This window comes from Poecile atricapillus, chromosome 1 (genome assembly GCF_030490865.1).
Source record: "Poecile atricapillus isolate bPoeAtr1 chromosome 1, bPoeAtr1.hap1, whole genome shotgun sequence".
In the NCBI taxonomy this organism is placed as follows: Eukaryota; Metazoa; Chordata; class Aves; order Passeriformes; family Paridae; genus Poecile; species Poecile atricapillus.
This window is the reverse complement of record NC_081249.1, coordinates 74,602,184-74,621,045: the sequence shown is the minus strand read 5'-3', so window position 1 is coordinate 74,621,045 and position 18,862 is coordinate 74,602,184. Positions and strand designations below refer to the sequence as shown.

At 36.3% G+C, this 18,862-nt stretch overlaps 1 protein-coding gene across 1 annotated transcript in view; it reads left to right on the top strand.

Annotated features, from left to right (window-relative positions):
* The window catches only part of GRIA4 (glutamate ionotropic receptor AMPA type subunit 4), a 153,008-nt gene that overhangs the window by 89,513 nt on the left and 44,633 nt on the right, over positions 1 to 18,862 (top strand). Inside the window, exons 9-11 of the mRNA XM_058836213.1 lie at positions 7,084 to 7,290; positions 13,611 to 13,981; positions 15,427 to 15,625. Of these exons, the coding sequence (XP_058692196.1) occupies positions 7,084 to 7,290; positions 13,611 to 13,981; positions 15,427 to 15,625 (777 nt within the window). The remainder of the gene's footprint in view (positions 1 to 7,083; positions 7,291 to 13,610; positions 13,982 to 15,426; positions 15,626 to 18,862) is intronic.

Genomic DNA, 18,862 nt, shown 5'->3' with positions numbered 1-18,862 from the left:
CCCTATTTGTTGGCAAATTTATTGTAGTGCCAGTGTCCCTTTTTGTTGGTAAATTATAAACTCAATAATTGACTTTAGTAAGAACTAAAATGCTAAGTAGTATGGTTCAATCAGCCAGTCAAAACTGGATTATCTGCTGTTAATTGTGAATGAAAACATGAATTTAGTAGATGCATTCTTAATATGTTTATTTAGCATTGCGGTAAAATTTCCATTTTAATAAAATCTAAATAGATTTGGAGGTTGATTTTCCAGGATTATTGTGTTTTTAAAGAGTGGTTGCAAAGGAGAATGAGTTGCTTCATTCATTTATTTTTTTAATTCACAATTTTTCAAAGCAATTGTTTATTACAAATCTGTATTTTAAACAAAATATTTAACATTTTTTCCTCTGAAGTCAGACATGCCCTTTAAAGCTGATGTTTATCAAAGCCAACTGGCAAAGGGTGACCTTTACATGACCGCTTTTAAGATTTTACATCTCAGTTCACTGCCCTTTTCACCTGCTTCATTTAGACAAGACATGTTAACCCAATAAACTGTGTCTTAAATGAGAAGGAATATTCTGTAGGTGTTATTAAAAAATAATTTTTCTAACTCAATACAGTTTAAAGTAATCCAAAGAAAAGCATCAAGACATTTTCTAATTTAAAATACAGTTAATCACCAGATTTTCAGCAGTGTGTTTATGCATTAAGTATGTCTTAAAAAATCTCCTGTTGAAGGTTATCATTCCAGGATACAAAACAACCAAACTACTTTACAGAAATTCAGAATGTAACTCCTAACCAAATTGTGTAACTTTTATTTTTATTTTTGCATGGGAAATTTTAAATATATGTATCTTTTTCCTAAAAAGGAAAAAAAAAAAAATAAAAAAGACTCGGTGATGGAAAAAAAATATACTTCAGTTCAGTCCTCCTCTTTTCAGCCTCTGATGAAGAATCCTATTTTAAGAAATTGATCAAGGAAGAAAAGAGTTCCAAGATGCTGCGAACATTCCTAACTAAGGCTCAAGTATTAACCACCAGTCTAGTAACATTGAGCTAATTTTTCCATATGGATTACTGTTCCTCTGACTGGATGACCAGGCACTGAACCACCAAGAAAAGTTCTGTGACTAATCTGAAATGTCTAGAACAGATGATGTTAACCTTCAACTTTGCCAAGCTGAGAAGAGAACGATGTGAATTACAAGCTTTCAGTCGAAATTTTCCTCTCAAACCAATCCTGATACCTTTGACTGAAGCTCTCACACATGAATACTGTAATTTCCATAAATAGCTCCAAGCTTAGGAAAAGCGAGTAAAATATAATAATGAAAAGTAATAGAAAAGGTTTCTGTTCACCAGAAAGGAAAAAAAAAGGAAAACGAGAAAGCTTTTAAAATGTGTTATCTTGCCTGTCCTGTTTGCATTGAAGCATTTTGATGTGCATAATAAATGTTATCTTCAAAAGAACTTTTCCAGCCCCTGTATTGAAGGGACTGGTGGGATCATTTGCAAAACCAAAAAGCTGAATTAATATTCCAAAGCATGCCCTGTGTTTATGCAGCATGTCATTTCTGGATAAATGCAATTAATTGAAAGCAGCGCAGCTTCTTGACCAAAACTGTCCCCTTTCCATGTTTCAAAATCACAGTGCAAGAGAAATATATTGGAATTTGGTTTGAATAAGAATATATGGTGAATTCTGCCTTATCTTGTCCATCTCCCATATACTCCTCTGGGATCTACACATGTGATGCTGAAGGCAGAATGGAACCATGATTCTTAATATTGGCCTGCTAGGGCAATGTATTTAGCATCTGCAAGCATATGATCACACACGCAAAGAAAAGAAATATTTAACTAGAGTAAATTTCAGAGTCCTGTTATTTTTCTCTTCTTTGTTATGTTGCAAATGCCACAGAGACTTTTTCACCTCTTCACTTCCCTCTTCATGTTGAAGGGAAGTTGAACCATTGTAGATGACACATTTAATTTTGGTTGCATGCATATTTTCCAACATTAAACTGAAAAGCTTCTGCAAGCAGTGCTGTCAGACTTTTCAATCTTGAAAGACAGATGTCATGGCAGCATAGGAAAAGCTTACAGGTTTTCAGCATGCCTTGCTTTTTGCCTAAAGCCAAATAGCACAAGTTGATTTGTCCTCTGTTTCTTCAGCTTTTATGTGTCTATGCTTACTTTGCCGTAGTGTGGCTGTATGGCTGTTGCATAGAAACTGCATTATAATGAATTAATTAGCTCTGCACTCAAAGAACTTAGTACAGTGTTTTCTACTAGGCAAAATATTTTCTTCATTTGTAACACAGTGAGAGCACATAGTAGTTATTTTACATACTTGGTTTAGGCTCTCAGCCTATCCCCAGTTAGCTGTGTGGTGCAGTAGCAGCCCAGAGAGAGAAGGCAGCAGGGGCAGCTGATGTTCTTTACCAGCTGCCATTTGTAGTTCCTATTCTGCCCCTCATGTGATGCACAGCCTCCTGCACTCTGGAAAGGACAGATTTCCTCCTACCTGTGCAGAAGCATTCCCATTGGGGTGGGATGATAACACCTCCAAATGCACAGTAGGCTCACTGCATGACTGGAGAAGGGATGTTCTTCGCAGCCCTGCTCTAACACTAAGGTAAAGTGAGGAACTTGTCTAGATAGGGCGGATGATCATCTGTAATTTTGCAGGTTCAGAAATATGGTTACAAGTTGTTGAGGCAGAATTTAGGGAAGTAGGCTCGGAAGACTAATCCAAACTCTCCCAATACATTTCATGATACAGCCAACTCTGTACTTAACTCTGAGACTGCAAAACTTAAAAATCACAAAATTCCTTTAAAACCAAAGCTTGATGATGAGCTGCATCTACATCGTGGCTTACAGTTCAATATCTTAATGAGATAGCTGTTGGCAGATTAAGTTTCAGGGGCAGGATCCAGTTCACAACCAAGTCACCTAGATGTAGATGACTTTACAAAGGGTATTGATTCGGTTGCATTCAGTGACATTTAAGATGCTCTAGGATATACAGCCTGTGCCCCATTTCTTACGCTGGCAGAGTGACCCTTGCCTGTCATGCTGTATGTGTGACCTCTCCCTCTGAATGTTCTAGCTGGTGTATGTACTTTTCAGGCATGTGGGGTAAGTTTTGCCCCAGGTTTTTAAGTCCACAAAGATTTAGACCTTGACTCAGTGGCCCATAGGTGGATGCCTTATACTGAGGGTATCAGACCTATCCATAAAGGCAAGCACAAAACACCTGCAGAATAGCACCTTGGGGTCAAGCAGGTCACCTTAGGGCATCTAAGATAATAGGCAACCTTCATTAGGTGACTGAGAATCACCATCACTGTTTTGACTGATATACTCTTGATAGAGTCTTACCTCAGAAATTCTAATTATAGCCTTTTTCACATAATAGAAAAATATTTTTTCATGAGAAACTTTATCAATTGAATTCTTCAGTAGACGAGAGAAAAAATGAAGTTTGTTGCATGAAAATAATAAAGACTTCAAACCGAATCCTGGACACTTTATTCAGAAAAAAAGAAATAAAAAATAAAAAAAAAGGAAAAAGGAAGTCACCAAAAAAACCTTCCATTGACATTTTCAGAAGTTTCTTTCAGAATAAAGTGTGATAATGTGTCCCACACCTGTTCTAAAAAGCAGAAATTTCCTTGCACAGATATTTGTCACTTTTACAAATTATTTTTGCAATGGTGAATATTTTTAAATCCACTTCACATTAGGAAAACCAAGTTTAGATCTGTTTGTTATTTGGGTTAGTTACTTTGTCCGGCTTCCCTTATAGTATGAATCATCAGTTGTGAGCATTTAACTGTACACATGAATTTGTGGCAATGTGGTGGAATGATTTGTTTACATCTATAAAGGTAATTGTTGCAGACATCAACTTGTATTTGCAAATGTTAACTATTGTTATGAAATTGTGAATTATATAAGTAAAGCTTGCACCATTTCAAATATCTGTTCTGTGCTACTCATTGGTCATTTCAATGTGGACTTTTCCTTGATTCACTGCCCCATAAAATACTCTTAAGCAGCTGAAATCTTGCAAATATTGCAATGTTAAACCTCATTCACCAGTAAGTCAGATGTGTGGTTTATATCAGTAGGTTAAAAGCACATAGTCCAAAAATATAGTTAGCACAAAAATGGTGGGGAGAGATAATCTTTCTATTAGACAAGAATAGCTATAACTGGAAACAATGGGAAAGTAGGCCTATGTTTTCAGCTATTTCAGCTGATTTAATAGAAGATACTACCTCTCCATGGACGACTTGCATCTCTTGATTTTTAGACCACCATGACTACACTAACATTTCTATTAACTTTGAAAATGCTATTGCAATGGATTATACAGAATAAAATGGTCTTTTTGAGTGCCACAGATAGAAAAGAGCATCAAGATGTGGCCAAGTACATGCTATTGATCAAGTCCGATATTTCATGACTTCACAGTGTGACCTTGAAAGTTCATCTGTGTAAGTTACTTGTTAGCAAACCAGTAAAACTTGCCTTTCAGTGTCTTTTTATTATAACAACTGAACACCTCATCAGTTTGAAACACCCTCAAAGTCTGAAATGGACAGGATTTAAAACTAGGGCTACTATCTGATGTATTTTTTTTAAAAAAAGTCTTTATCAGAAACTCACTTGCAGTCCCACCTACATTTCCCCCATCAAATTCTACCTTGAAAATAGAAAGCTGATTACTTGGCAGGTAAAGTAGGCACAACAATTAAAGAGGTATGAAATAGGTTAGGAGGGAAAGATCAACATAGGAAGCAAATGGTAGTAGGCATTGCTGTTATCTGGAATTGTACCATTTCACGCTGGCAGATCATACTCAGTTGCTGCTGCTTTGAAAGCAGTCACAGCAAATCATGCTACCTTACTCTCTAAGATAATTGCATTACAAAAAAATGCTCCCTGCTGTATTTTGCCCTAAATCAGTGAGATCAGTGTGAAAAAGGGTGGTGGATGGAGGAGAGAAACAATGCAGTTCCTCCAAGTACTCAACAGATCCCTGTCAGATCTTGGTGGTCACTCCACTGGATGAGATGGCCTCTGCTTGTACCTACCAAGGACAGTATTGGGCTACCCCACTTCCCTTCTCAGTGCTCCCTCACAGAACTATGGGGTAGGAGGGCTGAAGTTCACTTAACTTTTAACAGAAAAAAAGAGGCATCTGTAACTTGGCTTTGCTATGCAGAAGCAGTTAAAATGGTTTTTTTTGCAGCAGTCCTGCCAGTGGTGAGATGCAGGCAGAAGCACAGTGTCTGGGTTTTGGAAGAAGGAGCAAGCTGACTTGGCACGCTCTGTGCCCGTCTTCTTCAAGTCCATCACCAGAATGATCTCCTGATGTGACTCTAGTTGCATTCCTTTGGCCAGGGATTTATGGCTGAATCAGAATAGCTAGAAATCACTTAACTCTGGTCTTTGGAAAACAAAGTGGCTTTTGAGGTGCAGCAAGAAATATAGCTGAAGCTTGTAAGGAGAGTTCACATATGTAGGACAGTGGACAGACTTGGCTGCCTTTCTAGCAAGCAGTTGTCTAAATCATAGACAGGACAGAGTATTTTTCACCTTTATTTATTTTAAACCTTTTTGTGTGCAATAACATATGGAAAGACACAGATTTTGGCTCTTCCCCTCATGCAAACAAAAAGCCTGTGTGAGGTAGGAACATTTTATACATGCAGCCAAAGTACTTCCAAAAATCAAGAACTACTGCAGAGATCACGATCTCCCTGCTTTTCTCCCTCTCTCCCTCTAGAATACCAATGGTTGAGATCAAGGTGATTTAAGTGGGAATAGGAATTCAAGAAAAGGTGCAGGCTGCTGGTAATACTCAGCAGTTTTCCTTTGAAGATGCAAACTCAATGCAGGCAAAGGCATTGCACTGCACTCATGTAATACCACCTATCCTCCCTTGTTAGACATCTAATAGAGGTCAAAAGATTGTTGTTTATTACAGGTGATGTTCTTGTAGTTTCAGTGAAGCAGGCATTGTTGCACTACATGTTTAAAATTATTTTTATTTTTGTACTAATTATATCTGTAGGAAAGATGTGAATAGGACAGGATACTGCCAAGGTTAGTGTCAAAAGACCAACATTTGCCAGGGATAACACAGAGAAAACTTAAGTTGCCAGTGATGTAAATTCAAACAAAGGGTGACCTAAGTCACTCTATATTAGACAAATATTTCATCCGGAAATTTCATCCATTTCTCTAAATATGAATTATGTGAAGTGATTTGAAATACCATCAGAAAGTATAGTTTTACTTAATAATCTCTAAAGTCTGAATTCACACAGAGCTAAAAAGAAAAATGACCTTGATTTCCCAATTGCATAACGTTCACTATTGTTATAGTATGGTTTATATAGGGAATGCAATAACCACTCTTCTAGACAGGTTTTATTCGCTTTCAATGGCACTCACTGTCCCAAAATACTTGATACTTCTTTTTCATACAACATGTGAAGTCACTGACAGCTTAAGGCCGTTCTTGTCCATGCATATCACTGAAGTTCATACTAAATGACCTTGCAGAATCTGCACCGTTTATTTTAAAGGGAAGATACATATTTCCTTGGGAATTAATTTCTATGTTCTCACTAAAATGTATGTAGCCTCCTAAGACCTACACATTCTGAACCTCAATACGTGAAGTCACTCAGGCTCTGCATCTGAAATTTCATAGGCAGTAACCCCAATGTGTTAGAGGATATGCTTACTCACTGGAGTCAGAAGTCTACCTTTTACCTTCACCATCTCACAGCCCTTGCACTGTTTAGGCCCAGCCTCTATTCACACTTTAAATTTAGCATTTATTGCACTAAGGTCTTCCATTTAAAACGGTCAATAATTCTTGAGAAATGTATAAAGCGTATACCTTGCCAGAAGGATTTCTGTTCCTAAATTTTCATTTAAACGTGCTAATACTGTCCATGACCTTTTTATAAAGTGTGTGTTGTTCAGTCAGTTCATGACATGTTTGTTTTTTTTCAGACTATATTCGGTACACTTCTCCTTTACAGTTCTACTTCTTTCATTATAGGAAGCCCCATATGTTATGTTCAAGAAAAACCATGATACGTTTGAAGGGAATGACAAGTTTGAAGGATACTGTGTAGATCTGGCATCAGAAATTGCAAAACATATTGGTATCAAGTACAAAATTGCCATTGTTCCTGATGGAAAATATGGAGCAAGGGATCCAGAGACAAAAATCTGGAATGGGATGGTGGGAGAACTTGTTTATGGGGTAAGCATACCAATTTTTGAAGCAGGATTTAATTTGTCATAGTATAAGTCATAAAAGAGGAAGTATATGTGTGTTTTATTTAATCTTGGGGTCACAGAAAAGAAACAGAATCTTGTTTCAGATCTGTGTGTTTTCACTTATTTTCAAGATAAAATTTAATAGTTTCATGCAAGTTCTACTATTTATTCAATTAGCACAATGAAACATTAGAACATCCAGAGTTTGAATACCCTTAAAAAATCATCGGTGTTAGAGACCATCTATTCCTGATACTCTGTAAAACTTGGTTGGGAAGAATATCACTCATTAATTCATTTTCATAGAATGATGGATGGACAGACCTTTTTAAAAAGATGGGATTCTTGGTCTAGTTTGAGAAATGAAAAATCCACGATCATATATATTAAACATAGGTAATAAACCATTGCAGACAAGTACATAATTAGGCAATTCACAATGAAGACAGACTTTTAAGATGACCTTCAGTAACAAAATTTAAGAGAAAACCTGGTAAGTTTAACTATTGAGAACATTATGTTATAGACTGATCTGGAGAAGGATTCTTCAGAATACCATAATAGTTAGTAATTCTGTTGACACATAATGTTCCAATATTTAGAGAAAATGGCTCCAACAAGCCTAAATAAATATTTGCAATATCTGGTGTTAAAAGTAGCAAAACTCAGTGCTGAGCTGGCTGATGACTGCAGTTGCTAATATCTGCACTGAGAACAATTCAGAATTCTTAGAGACACTCTTCATTTCAGTGATGGAATAAAAAAAATCCTCAAACTACTAAGGTGTGAATATTTCCACCCATGAACTCCTAACGTGCCTCAACCTCCCCATAAAAAAAGTCCCGCATACCAGTTGATCCATCCCAAGTTGCATTTTTCACTATTCTATTGACAGTTTGGGCCTTATGTTGCAAAGGCTTCATGGCTTTTGTAGCAGCTCCATTTCAGTTCCCTTCTGTCATTTTAGCATAGCTGATAAATTTTCCATTAGCATCAGTTCAAGGGACTCTGCAGTATGAAACAGTCTCTGTGCTGTAGGAGTGTGGGAAATGTTGCCCCAGAATTTCAGTGATCTCCCCTCCCCATTGGAAAGGGAAGGTTATATGAGGTTCACAAAACTCTCCATGCTCTTGGAAGTTCATGAAGGAACCAACCTCAATTTTGTCTTTAAAGAGTAGAAACACTGAAGTTCACCAAGCATGTATATCTGCTTCAGTGGCTTGAAAGCAGATGAACTCTTAGGATATTAAAAGATAAAGATTTTTCCAACTGATTTTATCAAGTATGGAGGTTACTTCCTGTCTGGCTTTTAATTGCAACAGCAAACCCATGGACACCAATGGCCAAGCACTGTTCTATACTAGAATGCTTTTTCAATAATCCAAGAAATGTTACTATTTATGAGAAAACTCTTTTACTCAGATGTAAAGTTTCAGTGGCCTATCATCTAGTTGAAAATTACAGAGGAAACCTGATATTACACTTTGATTTTCTGTTTGTTTGGGGTATTTTTTTCCTTCTTTTATCTTAAAAAATTTACCTCATCAAACCCAAGCCGCCCTAGGACTAGACTGAAAAAAAAAGTGTTGTGAGGAAGCTCACACAGATATGTCAACACCTACATCTTTTAACAGAGCTGGAAGCAGTAAAGTTCACAGGCACGAGGAACAAATTACCCGCATGAAGAAGGCCAGCCCAGAATACAAGGCCAACACTTCATTTTTTGTAATGGAAAAGAGTGAGGAGGAAGCTGTTTCCAAATATCTGTTTAGGATTGGCTGCAGTCTCTTTGTGATTTTGAAGCTGGGCTCTGGGAATGAGCTGGAGCAAAGCCCTTGGAGCTCCTTTTTTTACTGAAATCAGCTGTTGCCCAGTACATTTGCTCCACTGCCACAAGGCTCCTTGAGGTTGTATCTATCCTGGAGCATCAGCAGCACCAGGGAATGCCCCTGTGCCTCAGAATTCACCCAATTAATCTGCTAAACTGCAAGAGTGGTCTCTGGTATGGTTTTGGCCCATAATTATTGTCCAGAACAATTCCTGAGCCCAGCTGAACCCTGGGATTGAGCAGAGACCTTTCCCTACAATCAGCTTGAATGTGGCCATGCAGGTTTAGCGGTTGGGTGACTCATGGCAGGGCCATGGCCTGCCCAGTGCCACTGGGCCTTAAGGCCAAGAGCTACACCAAGTGTGCTTAATGTACTTTTACAGGTGTAGCTTTAAAGGAAATTGTTCTTTCTGTTACTTACAACATTTTCTGCTAAAGATTTCCACAGGAAATCCATCAAAAGCATCCTCCCTGCAACTTCCTTGAGTCCCTGCCAGACAATTTACAGATCATCAGGCTCCCAGGTCTATTCCACATAGAGAAAGCAGAAAAATCAGTCAGCCAGAGACTTTGCTGCAAAGCTCTGCTAGAGGAGTATGTTCATCTTCTCTGATAGATTCCCTAATCATAAGCACAAGTTGTCTGAATAGTTGGCTGTGTTTCAAGCAAGGCTTTTTATTTGCAGCCAGGACTGGGAGAAAATTTGCAACTGAATTAGCAAGTTGACGAAATTATCTGTTTGGGAAACATTTTACAGCTTTTAATTCCCAACCACGTTAACCAGTTTTGCTCTGAACAGTGAGATTGGACCCTTTCTGTACAACACGAAAGGTTGTTCTGCTCTCTTGCTCTTACCATCATACCCCAATGCCCCTTAGCCCTATCCATATTACTGAGAGTAGACATGTGAAAATTTTATCCCATGTTCTTTAAGACCTGTATGCACCAAAGGTTGTTCTGATGTCTGGACACTCAGGTGCTGCGCAGAGTCATTCCCTAAACTCCATGGTTGATTTTTCTATCATGTCTCAGAGGAAACATCATATAGAATGCTGTGGGGAACAGTTTTGCTAAGATTATACAGAACATCGTGGTGTGGATGGTTATTCATTTTCCTGTTTTGATTTTAGCACATTGTTAAAAACTACCAGGAAATCTTGATCATTTATCCCTGATGTATCCAAATGCATGCAGTTGTCCATGTGGATTCTATTTGCCTTGATATCTAGCTTCCAGAAGAAATGCTGGCTAGGGATGAAACGCCATTAAGCACATGTAACAGGTGTTTCCAAATTCACTAGCAGTCAGCTCCAATTAAAAATTCATTCTCCTGACACAGAATGCTTCTCTTTCACTGCTTAAGACAAAAGGTCACAACTCAATTCTGTTTGAAATCTCAGAGGCCATGAGATTCTGAGATTAAAATCACTTTCTGCATGATTGTTCCCAGATAGCTTTACTACATTTTCTCAGATAGCTTTACTACCTTCACAATACCAAGCATATTCACAAGGTTATAATAATCATATATTCTGGAAAAGAAAATGTCTCTCACCATCAGAATCAAGCTTGTCCCATTGTATAATATTGGAAGGATCCAGAATGCATCTGTACTTGGTAATGGTGGAGCCTTGATTGAAATGCTGTTACAGACACAGTTGATTTAACTGTGAAGCATCATTAGTCTTTGTCAAAACAGATTTCACTGGCAACAAAATAATTAATTGTTTTTGCACCATAGTTATGTTGTTAATCACTTAAAGCTGTAATTATATGGTGTACTTTAACTGGGCAAAGCACAAATGCTGATAATTATCATGCACTGCTATTTTCATTATTTAGCTTTTGCAATGAAGAGTTTATGTGGGCTTTATATGACACAGAATAGTCTTACAAAAATAATAATATGATCAGTCTGGGGGGCTGTAGTTTCTCCAATTCTTTTGGCATTTAATTATGACTTAGCTATATATTTTCTCTTTAGATTTGTTGGCATAAAATGGATTTATCTACATTATGAATTATCTGTTTCTAGATCACTATTGTAAAAAATGCATTAAGTTTCTATTTCTCCTCTTTAACTCTTTCAAGTACTGTAGGCTAGTTCTGATATTGTTCAAGTTCTGAGTACGCTATTTGAGCATTTAAATTTGGAAGATAAATCCTCTCCAGCATTTCACATATAATATGCAATGTGCTAAGTAGGTATTTAAAATTTCCTCAATTTGCACTAAAATAATAATGTCACTATTCTAGCTTACATTATGAAAGCTAACAGCCACCAGGGATCTGTGTTTTAACCCCAGTAGAAATCTACAGACAAAAAAAAACAACCTGTTAGCCAACACCTTTGAATACAAGTGACCAGTTCTATCATTTACACCACGTTAATGAAGATACCATTGTGTGACAAACACAGAGATTGTCAGGAATAGATCACAGTTGCCATGAGTCTTTCACTTAATCAAAGTACTCCACATTATGCATTCTCAGTAATCAAAATTTAGAAATACAAAAGACGTTGACTCTAATGAAGGAAGCCATTCTTCTGGAGAAAAGCTATTTATGAGTAAGACGAAAAACAAAAATAGAAAGCCAGTAGCTCAAACCATCTTTAGACTACAGAAACTAAGTTTACTTTATAATTTTCAGGCTACTTTAAAATATATTTTAGATATGTTACTCTTCCTCATATAATAACTGTTTTCATAAAACATCTATTTCAGCCTGACTTAGGTAATTACAAGGGATTAAGAACCCAAATTTTTTAAAATGCCTTGTATAACAAAATCTAAATTAAAATTCAGAGAATTAGCAGTGTTATCATAGCATTTACCTGAGACATTAGCACCAGTGGTAATTTCTGATATCTTTGCAAAATTATGATTTCAGATGCATAAATTTAATGTCTTAAAATGTAATATCTTTACATAAAATCTTGGTGTTTGCATCACAACTATTTCAGAATGACAGATATAATCTGATGATTAATATACAGCCATCTTAATGCAAATGTGCATTTTTGGGCCATTGCACTGGAATGAGTCAGTTCTTTTGAATTATTTACAATTTCAAAGCTGCCAAAATAGGTTTAATTTTTAACTACACAATATTGGTTTAAAATTAAATTCCATAAAACATATATGGTTTCATATGAATTGGCACATAAAATAAAAACCACAAATTATTTCAAATACATTTACTTGTGTCAAAGTTGTAAGATGACCAAAAAGTTCCACTTCAATATTTTCTTTGGCACACAAGCTATTTACATAACACTTGGATTAAACTATTTGAGCACATCCTTATTTTTCAGCATGCTTTAATCTCATTGAAGCAACAAAGTGTTCACAAAATACTGTTACTCTCCTGAGCCCATAAGCTGTATAGAAGTCCATACTGGTCACAGAGCACAGGCTCTGCTCTGTGACTGTACCTAGACACAGCATTTCATGATGATGAACAGGAGATAGGTTTCAGCAGCTCTTGCACCTGTTCCCCTCTCAGAGGTGCATCCTGTGACCCAGGTCCCCATACAATTCCCATGGGAAGTGCTGCTGTAATGACAGCTTTAGTGTAAAAGGCAAGTCTAGGCGAGGAACAAACTTTAATGTAATGTAGCATCCCTAATGAGAAAAACGATCCATTAGCTACTTAACTCCAATATTTTATAGTGCATACAGACATCATTGTTAGCAGCATAATCACCTCCATCAATAATGATTCATTCAAGATTGGCATCTTCATCCAAAAAACATGTTAGAAACACATTTTAAAATATTCTTGACACTAGTGGGAATGGATTCAGTGCACATTTTATCCTTTTATCGCATGATTTTGCCCACCTATTTCCTGTATACTTGCCATTTTTAGCTGTTTAAAACCTAATTTAATCTTATTGAACTATTTTCCCTTGTGACAACTCTGTGCAGTTTGGTGGAATCACAGCAACAGTTAATCACTTTTGCAGCCTCATGCCATTTGGAGCTTTCTTGAGTCTATTAACTGCTTTACCTCAAAATATTATGTCTTGCAAAAATATGACTATTAACTACTGTTTCTGGGATCTTAAAAAATCTCTATGTGTTCAGTGGCAATAGGGTAATTCTCATTTTCCATTCTTTCTTGAATTCCTTTATTAAAATTTAAATTAATGCCTAAAATGATCTTCCTACACTGCTGCTCACCTCTATAAGATTTAAGAGTCTTCTTCTTGACAGAAAAAAATAACTATTTGCAAAATTCTGTAAAATGGTAAAATTCTGTAAAATAAAAACCTGCAATGTACATGTTTTACTGAAAGCGTACTGAGTAAATGCAGAGTGTGATAGAAAGAAAGAGAAAAATGCTACAAAGAGCATTTAAGCCACAGTGTCCTGATGTTAATAACATACCTTTGGAATTAGCTGCTTAGCTGAGTGTATAAGCACACATCAATTAATCTATACATCTATATTTCTTTTTTTTCTTTATAGAAAGCAGAGATTGCTGTTGCGCCTCTGACCATCACTTTGGTACGAGAAGAGGTCATTGATTTTTCTAAGCCTTTTATGAGTTTGGGGATATCCATTATGATCAAAAAGCCCCAGAAATCTAAACCGGGAGTGTTTTCCTTCTTGGACCCTTTGGCGTATGAGATCTGGATGTGCATAGTCTTTGCCTACATTGGTGTCAGTGTGGTCCTGTTCCTAGTTAGCAGGTTTAGTCCATATGAGTGGCACACAGAAGAACCAGAGGATGGGAAAGAAGGACCCAGTGACCAGCCTCCCAATGAGTTTGGCATATTCAACAGCCTCTGGTTTTCCCTGGGTGCCTTTATGCAACAAGGATGTGATATTTCCCCAAGGTTTGTGTCAAATCTTTTTACATTTGCATTTTTATTTTCGACACTGAAGCATAAAACCTTCCTTCATTAATTTTCCTGACAGTGTTTTGAAGTTCATTCTTCAGGAAGCCTTTTGTTTTTTTGTGAGCTTGTTTTTCCATTTTGTTTTGTTTTTTGTTGGGTTGTTTTTTTTTATTGCCATGATAACAGCAGCAGATAATCTGCTTTGAATTTCAGTCATTACTATTATTTTACCAATGTCAATGTGCATAAACCACAAACAGCTCTCAGAAACAGCAGGTTCACACAAGGGAGATTCCACTGGGTTGACTTCAGAACTGTCTTGTTGCAAGATTTATTCCATTATGTTGCAACCATGAAATGCACACAGTTGTGCTGAACATCTGCCTTGCATCAAGGAATGCCCCACTTCTGTTTCAAGTTGTACAGTGCTGCTTCAAAAATATTTCTGTCTGTGAGAGACAATATTTGACTGTCTGTTTCTGAGAGGCCACGCTGTGTTGCTCAGGTGTGCCTCACAGAGCACATGCCTCAGATCTACTACGTTTGATCCTAGCATACATGATTAGTCCTGTAATATATGATTGTCTAGTACATGATTAGTCTAATATATGCAGTCCTGAATTTCTCAACCTTTTAAAAATTTCTGGAACTTTAGTGGGCAATAACTAAAAATTTTTAATTAAATATTATGACCTAATCTTTCAAACTTAAAGGCTTCATTTTAGCCATTTGCAGTGAAATTTTGAGTGTTCAGCATTGGCCTAATCCTTCTATTATTGAAGTTAGCAATAAAACTGGTACTAATTAAGAGTGGATGTGCATTACTCGTCAACAACCTTCTCATCAAATTGCAGGTATTTAAAAGGAAAATATAATTTTTTACTAACATAAATGTCTCTTTTATCAGAAAATTCTTGCTTCTTAAAAAAGAAAAATGTGAATGTTCAATGAATGATTGCAGTAGCTTCTGGAATTTTTGAGAAGTTTGGGTGACAGGAACATTTTAATCCTAGAGCCAACATAATCCATATGCAAAGCCTTTTGCATTTTTTTAAAGAGGAAACCAGGAAAGCTACTGATTTTCAGCTACCATGCTTTACTTTTGTCTCCAGAAAGAGATTACCTACCCAAAAATTAAGTATTTTTGACAATTTTTTCCTATTTTTAGGCATGTCCTGAAAGAATAGGAACACTAAGATTACTGTTCAAGAGGATTTAAGCTTCTGTGTATGTGAGATACACATTAGTACAGTGGACTACATTGTAGACATTGAGTTTCAAGAGTGGAAGCATTAAATATTTAAAATGCAAATGATCTTCCTCCCATTGATTGTTACTTAATGACAAATGTTCAGCAATAATGGTGCCTTCACTCTCACTTTCTCTCTCACTCTTTGTGGCTCAAGAGACAGGAAAATGTGCATTATCTTATTCATGTTTAGATCCCTCTCAGGTCGCATTGTCGGAGGTGTCTGGTGGTTCTTCACGCTCATCATTATTTCATCCTACACTGCTAACCTCGCTGCTTTCTTGACTGTTGAGCGAATGGTCTCACCCATAGAGAGTGCAGAAGACCTTGCCAAACAAACCGAAATTGCTTACGGGACACTGGACTCAGGGTCAACCAAAGAGTTCTTCAGAGTAAGTTGGCGCGTCCATCAGAGCAGCTATCCCTACCAACCACTCTTAAATATGCTTGGAAATTTGAAATAATTTGCAATTTTATGCAGTATTGTTTTGTAACTCCTGCAATACTATAGCTACATTTTCACTCCCACAAGACCATTTGTTGGAGTTTTCAGTTTTTTTAATCTGTGGAAAGCTTACTGATCCTGTAAAAAAAAAAAAAAAGAGATGCAAAAGAGATGCCTGGGGGGATACTGAAGCCAGTGATAATTAAAGTAGCATTGCACTATTGATTCATGTGAAACTACAGTACTGAAGTGATGTGCAGCATTGAAAGCCTATGATGGTAACGTGGAGTCTTGCAGGTTTTGTTTCTGCTTATGGATTTGGCTGTGTGCATTTTGCTTTAGGGTCTTGGCTGGTGGGCAGGAAATGCATTTTTTAATTTGCTGACTTTCAGAAGGATAATAAAGAGAAAATTTAACTCGAGGGTATGTGGTTGGAGCATTAGGAAATAGCCTAAATAGCCATTCATATGCCTGTGCTGTCTCTATTGATTACTTCATTGTCATTTGCTTTCCTGCATTAGTGTGGTTGGTATGTAATCCTCATCATTTGCCAGCTGGAAAGCAGGGAGCTTGGACATCACAAGCTGTACATAACAAACAGTCCTTCCTGCTTTATTTTATGTCTCCAACAGATGAAAGTTAAGCTCGGCTGACGAAAGTGAGTTTAGTGTTTGAACATAGCTCTGAATAAATGCTGTGACCCTTCCTTGAAAATTACACAGTTAATTAGGTCATTATTTATCTGAAATGTGGAGATTAAGGAATTTTTAGAAGTGAAGAAGATGGAATGAAATTTTTTTCTAATTGTCTAATTGAAAGGAGTTTGTGTTAGGTACTCGCACACACCTTCACTGTTTTCAACTTGGCCAAACTGAATTCCGTAAACCATTAACAAAAATTTTCAATGTGGTTTGGAAACTATAGACAATATCCATTCAAAGACAGTGTCTCAAGTGAAATAACCTTTTTCTTGCAACAAATATCCCCATAGAAGAGCTTGAAAATCTGTTCTATTAGCTACGGAAAGATGATTTATAAGATTTAAATATAACTTAACAAACACATAGCAATTGGACCTTCACATCATGAAACTGATCAAGGAGTCTAGTTTAACCCAGATTTTTCTAGATTTCTTCTGTAGGCACTGGAGAAAGAAAAGAAGTCCTGTGCATCCTATGTGAGATGTGTGTGTTACAATGAAGTAAAGCACACATTAAAGTATCTGGCTCTTGAACTCTAGAGGGATCCAGATGATCCTAACAGTTCCTAACAGATCCTAACAGCAGTTTCTAACTACACCTGTTTTACTATTTTTTTTAGTGAGCACAGTCCCTCCTGCCAATTATTTATATCCACCCATAGACACATTTTTAGTTATTTTTGCGGAAAGTTAGATATTTTATTCTTGGAACTCTAGTTTCAGTCCATCATAAGTTGAGGTTGTAACGGCAATATATGAGTACAACTAGTTCTTTCTATCAGAATGAAGCTGTGATGATACTTAAAAACATGATGCTGATGACCAGGCAGATTTATGTAGCTTTGTACTTATTAAGTTCTTGCATTTTCAAGAGTAACTAGGGCTTGCCAATTTGTTAGGCCATGGTAGGCAAAAATTAATTCCCAAAGGAATAGTAGCAAACGAAAGACTGGACTTCATTTCTTAAGAGTTTCAAAATACTAGTACAAGCCACTGTATGGAAGTAATGAGATCAGATATTTTGAGGTAGAAACTATATTAGTCACAAAAATTTCATGGTTCTTTTAAATCATCCTGTAAACACAGAAACTTTTTCAATAATTTATGCCAGTTCTCATTTTAAAGAGGAGACACTCTAATGAACTAAAAATGTCTATGGTGACAGCCCTTCTTTCACTTCAAGCTTAAAGGGTTAAGAGAAAAAAGAAGGAAAATCAATGTTTCTTATTTTCTTTTTTCTTTTCTTTCAAAATACAGAGGGAAACATTAAAATTGACTACCAATACTAAATACTATTGCATATGAAAAATTGGAAGCTTAATGAAGATTTGAACTGTGTTGATCACTTTCTTTAAAATGGTACAATTGAGGCAAATGATTTCTAATCTCTGTCACAGTGTAGTGATTCTTAATGATAATTTATGTGCTATTTCTAAAAGAAAATTCCCAGAACAGGGAGAAAGATAAAATATCAGCAGACTATATTTATAGAAAAGCTGTTTTCATAATATATAAATTAAGACCTAGCCTGAAACAGTAATACAAGAAAACTTGTGTGCCAAGTCTAACATTTTGTGTGTTTGGAAGCAATTCACTTTTTGGTATTAGAGTCATGTGATTGTCTGGCTGAAGATGAGCCTTCAGGACATTTTCTCATTATTTTGTCATTTCTGATCAAAATGTCAGAAACTCTGAACCCCTCTTCAGCATGTTTTAAATGTGGATTGAAAGCAGAAAAAGGAAATAATTTTAAAGTCAACATAAAAAAAAAGAGGAACTTTGATGCAGTTAGCTGTTGTATACTCCTGTTTTCTGGTTTAGATACAGTAAGTGTTGTATTCTTCAGGCAGATTGCTCAAGAGGCAAAGTAGTTAGTTTTAGCAGTTCTACTCAGAAAAGCCCAAAATGAAAATTCTCCCAGCTTGGCTGACTACAGGGAATCCTGCAATGTTTCCTCATATGACAATAAAAAATATTTGTTAGTTCACTCTTCAGTTTTGACCCTGAGTTGACATGTAGAAATTGAATGTAAACAAATCAAAGTTTGGGAGAAGAAAATGCCCTTAGAGAACAGATACTTTGTTAGACTTTCCATATTTTTTCTATTTTCATTGGCAAAGGAGACTAGATTCTAAAAATGCAACTTTTTTCAATTGATTTAGGGCAGTGTTTCCTATTACTAATCAAGCTGTTTCATGTGCTGCATAAAGTTTTAAATTAAAGTGACCTATTATATGGTTACTTTATAAAGAATTAGATGTAATGGATGTCAAGATGAGATAAATGTTTGGAAGTGAAGGCAGACAAAGGCAAGAAAATACTCTTGAAATTATGACTGATTTATTTACTACTCTTATTTTTTTTCTTTCTGTAAATTTAAATCCATTAAATTACATCAGTATAAAGCAAAAATAATGCAGTGGTGGCTTAGTTTATGCTCTGCTCCCAGCCACTATTATGTAAATATAAAATAGTTGTGACTAC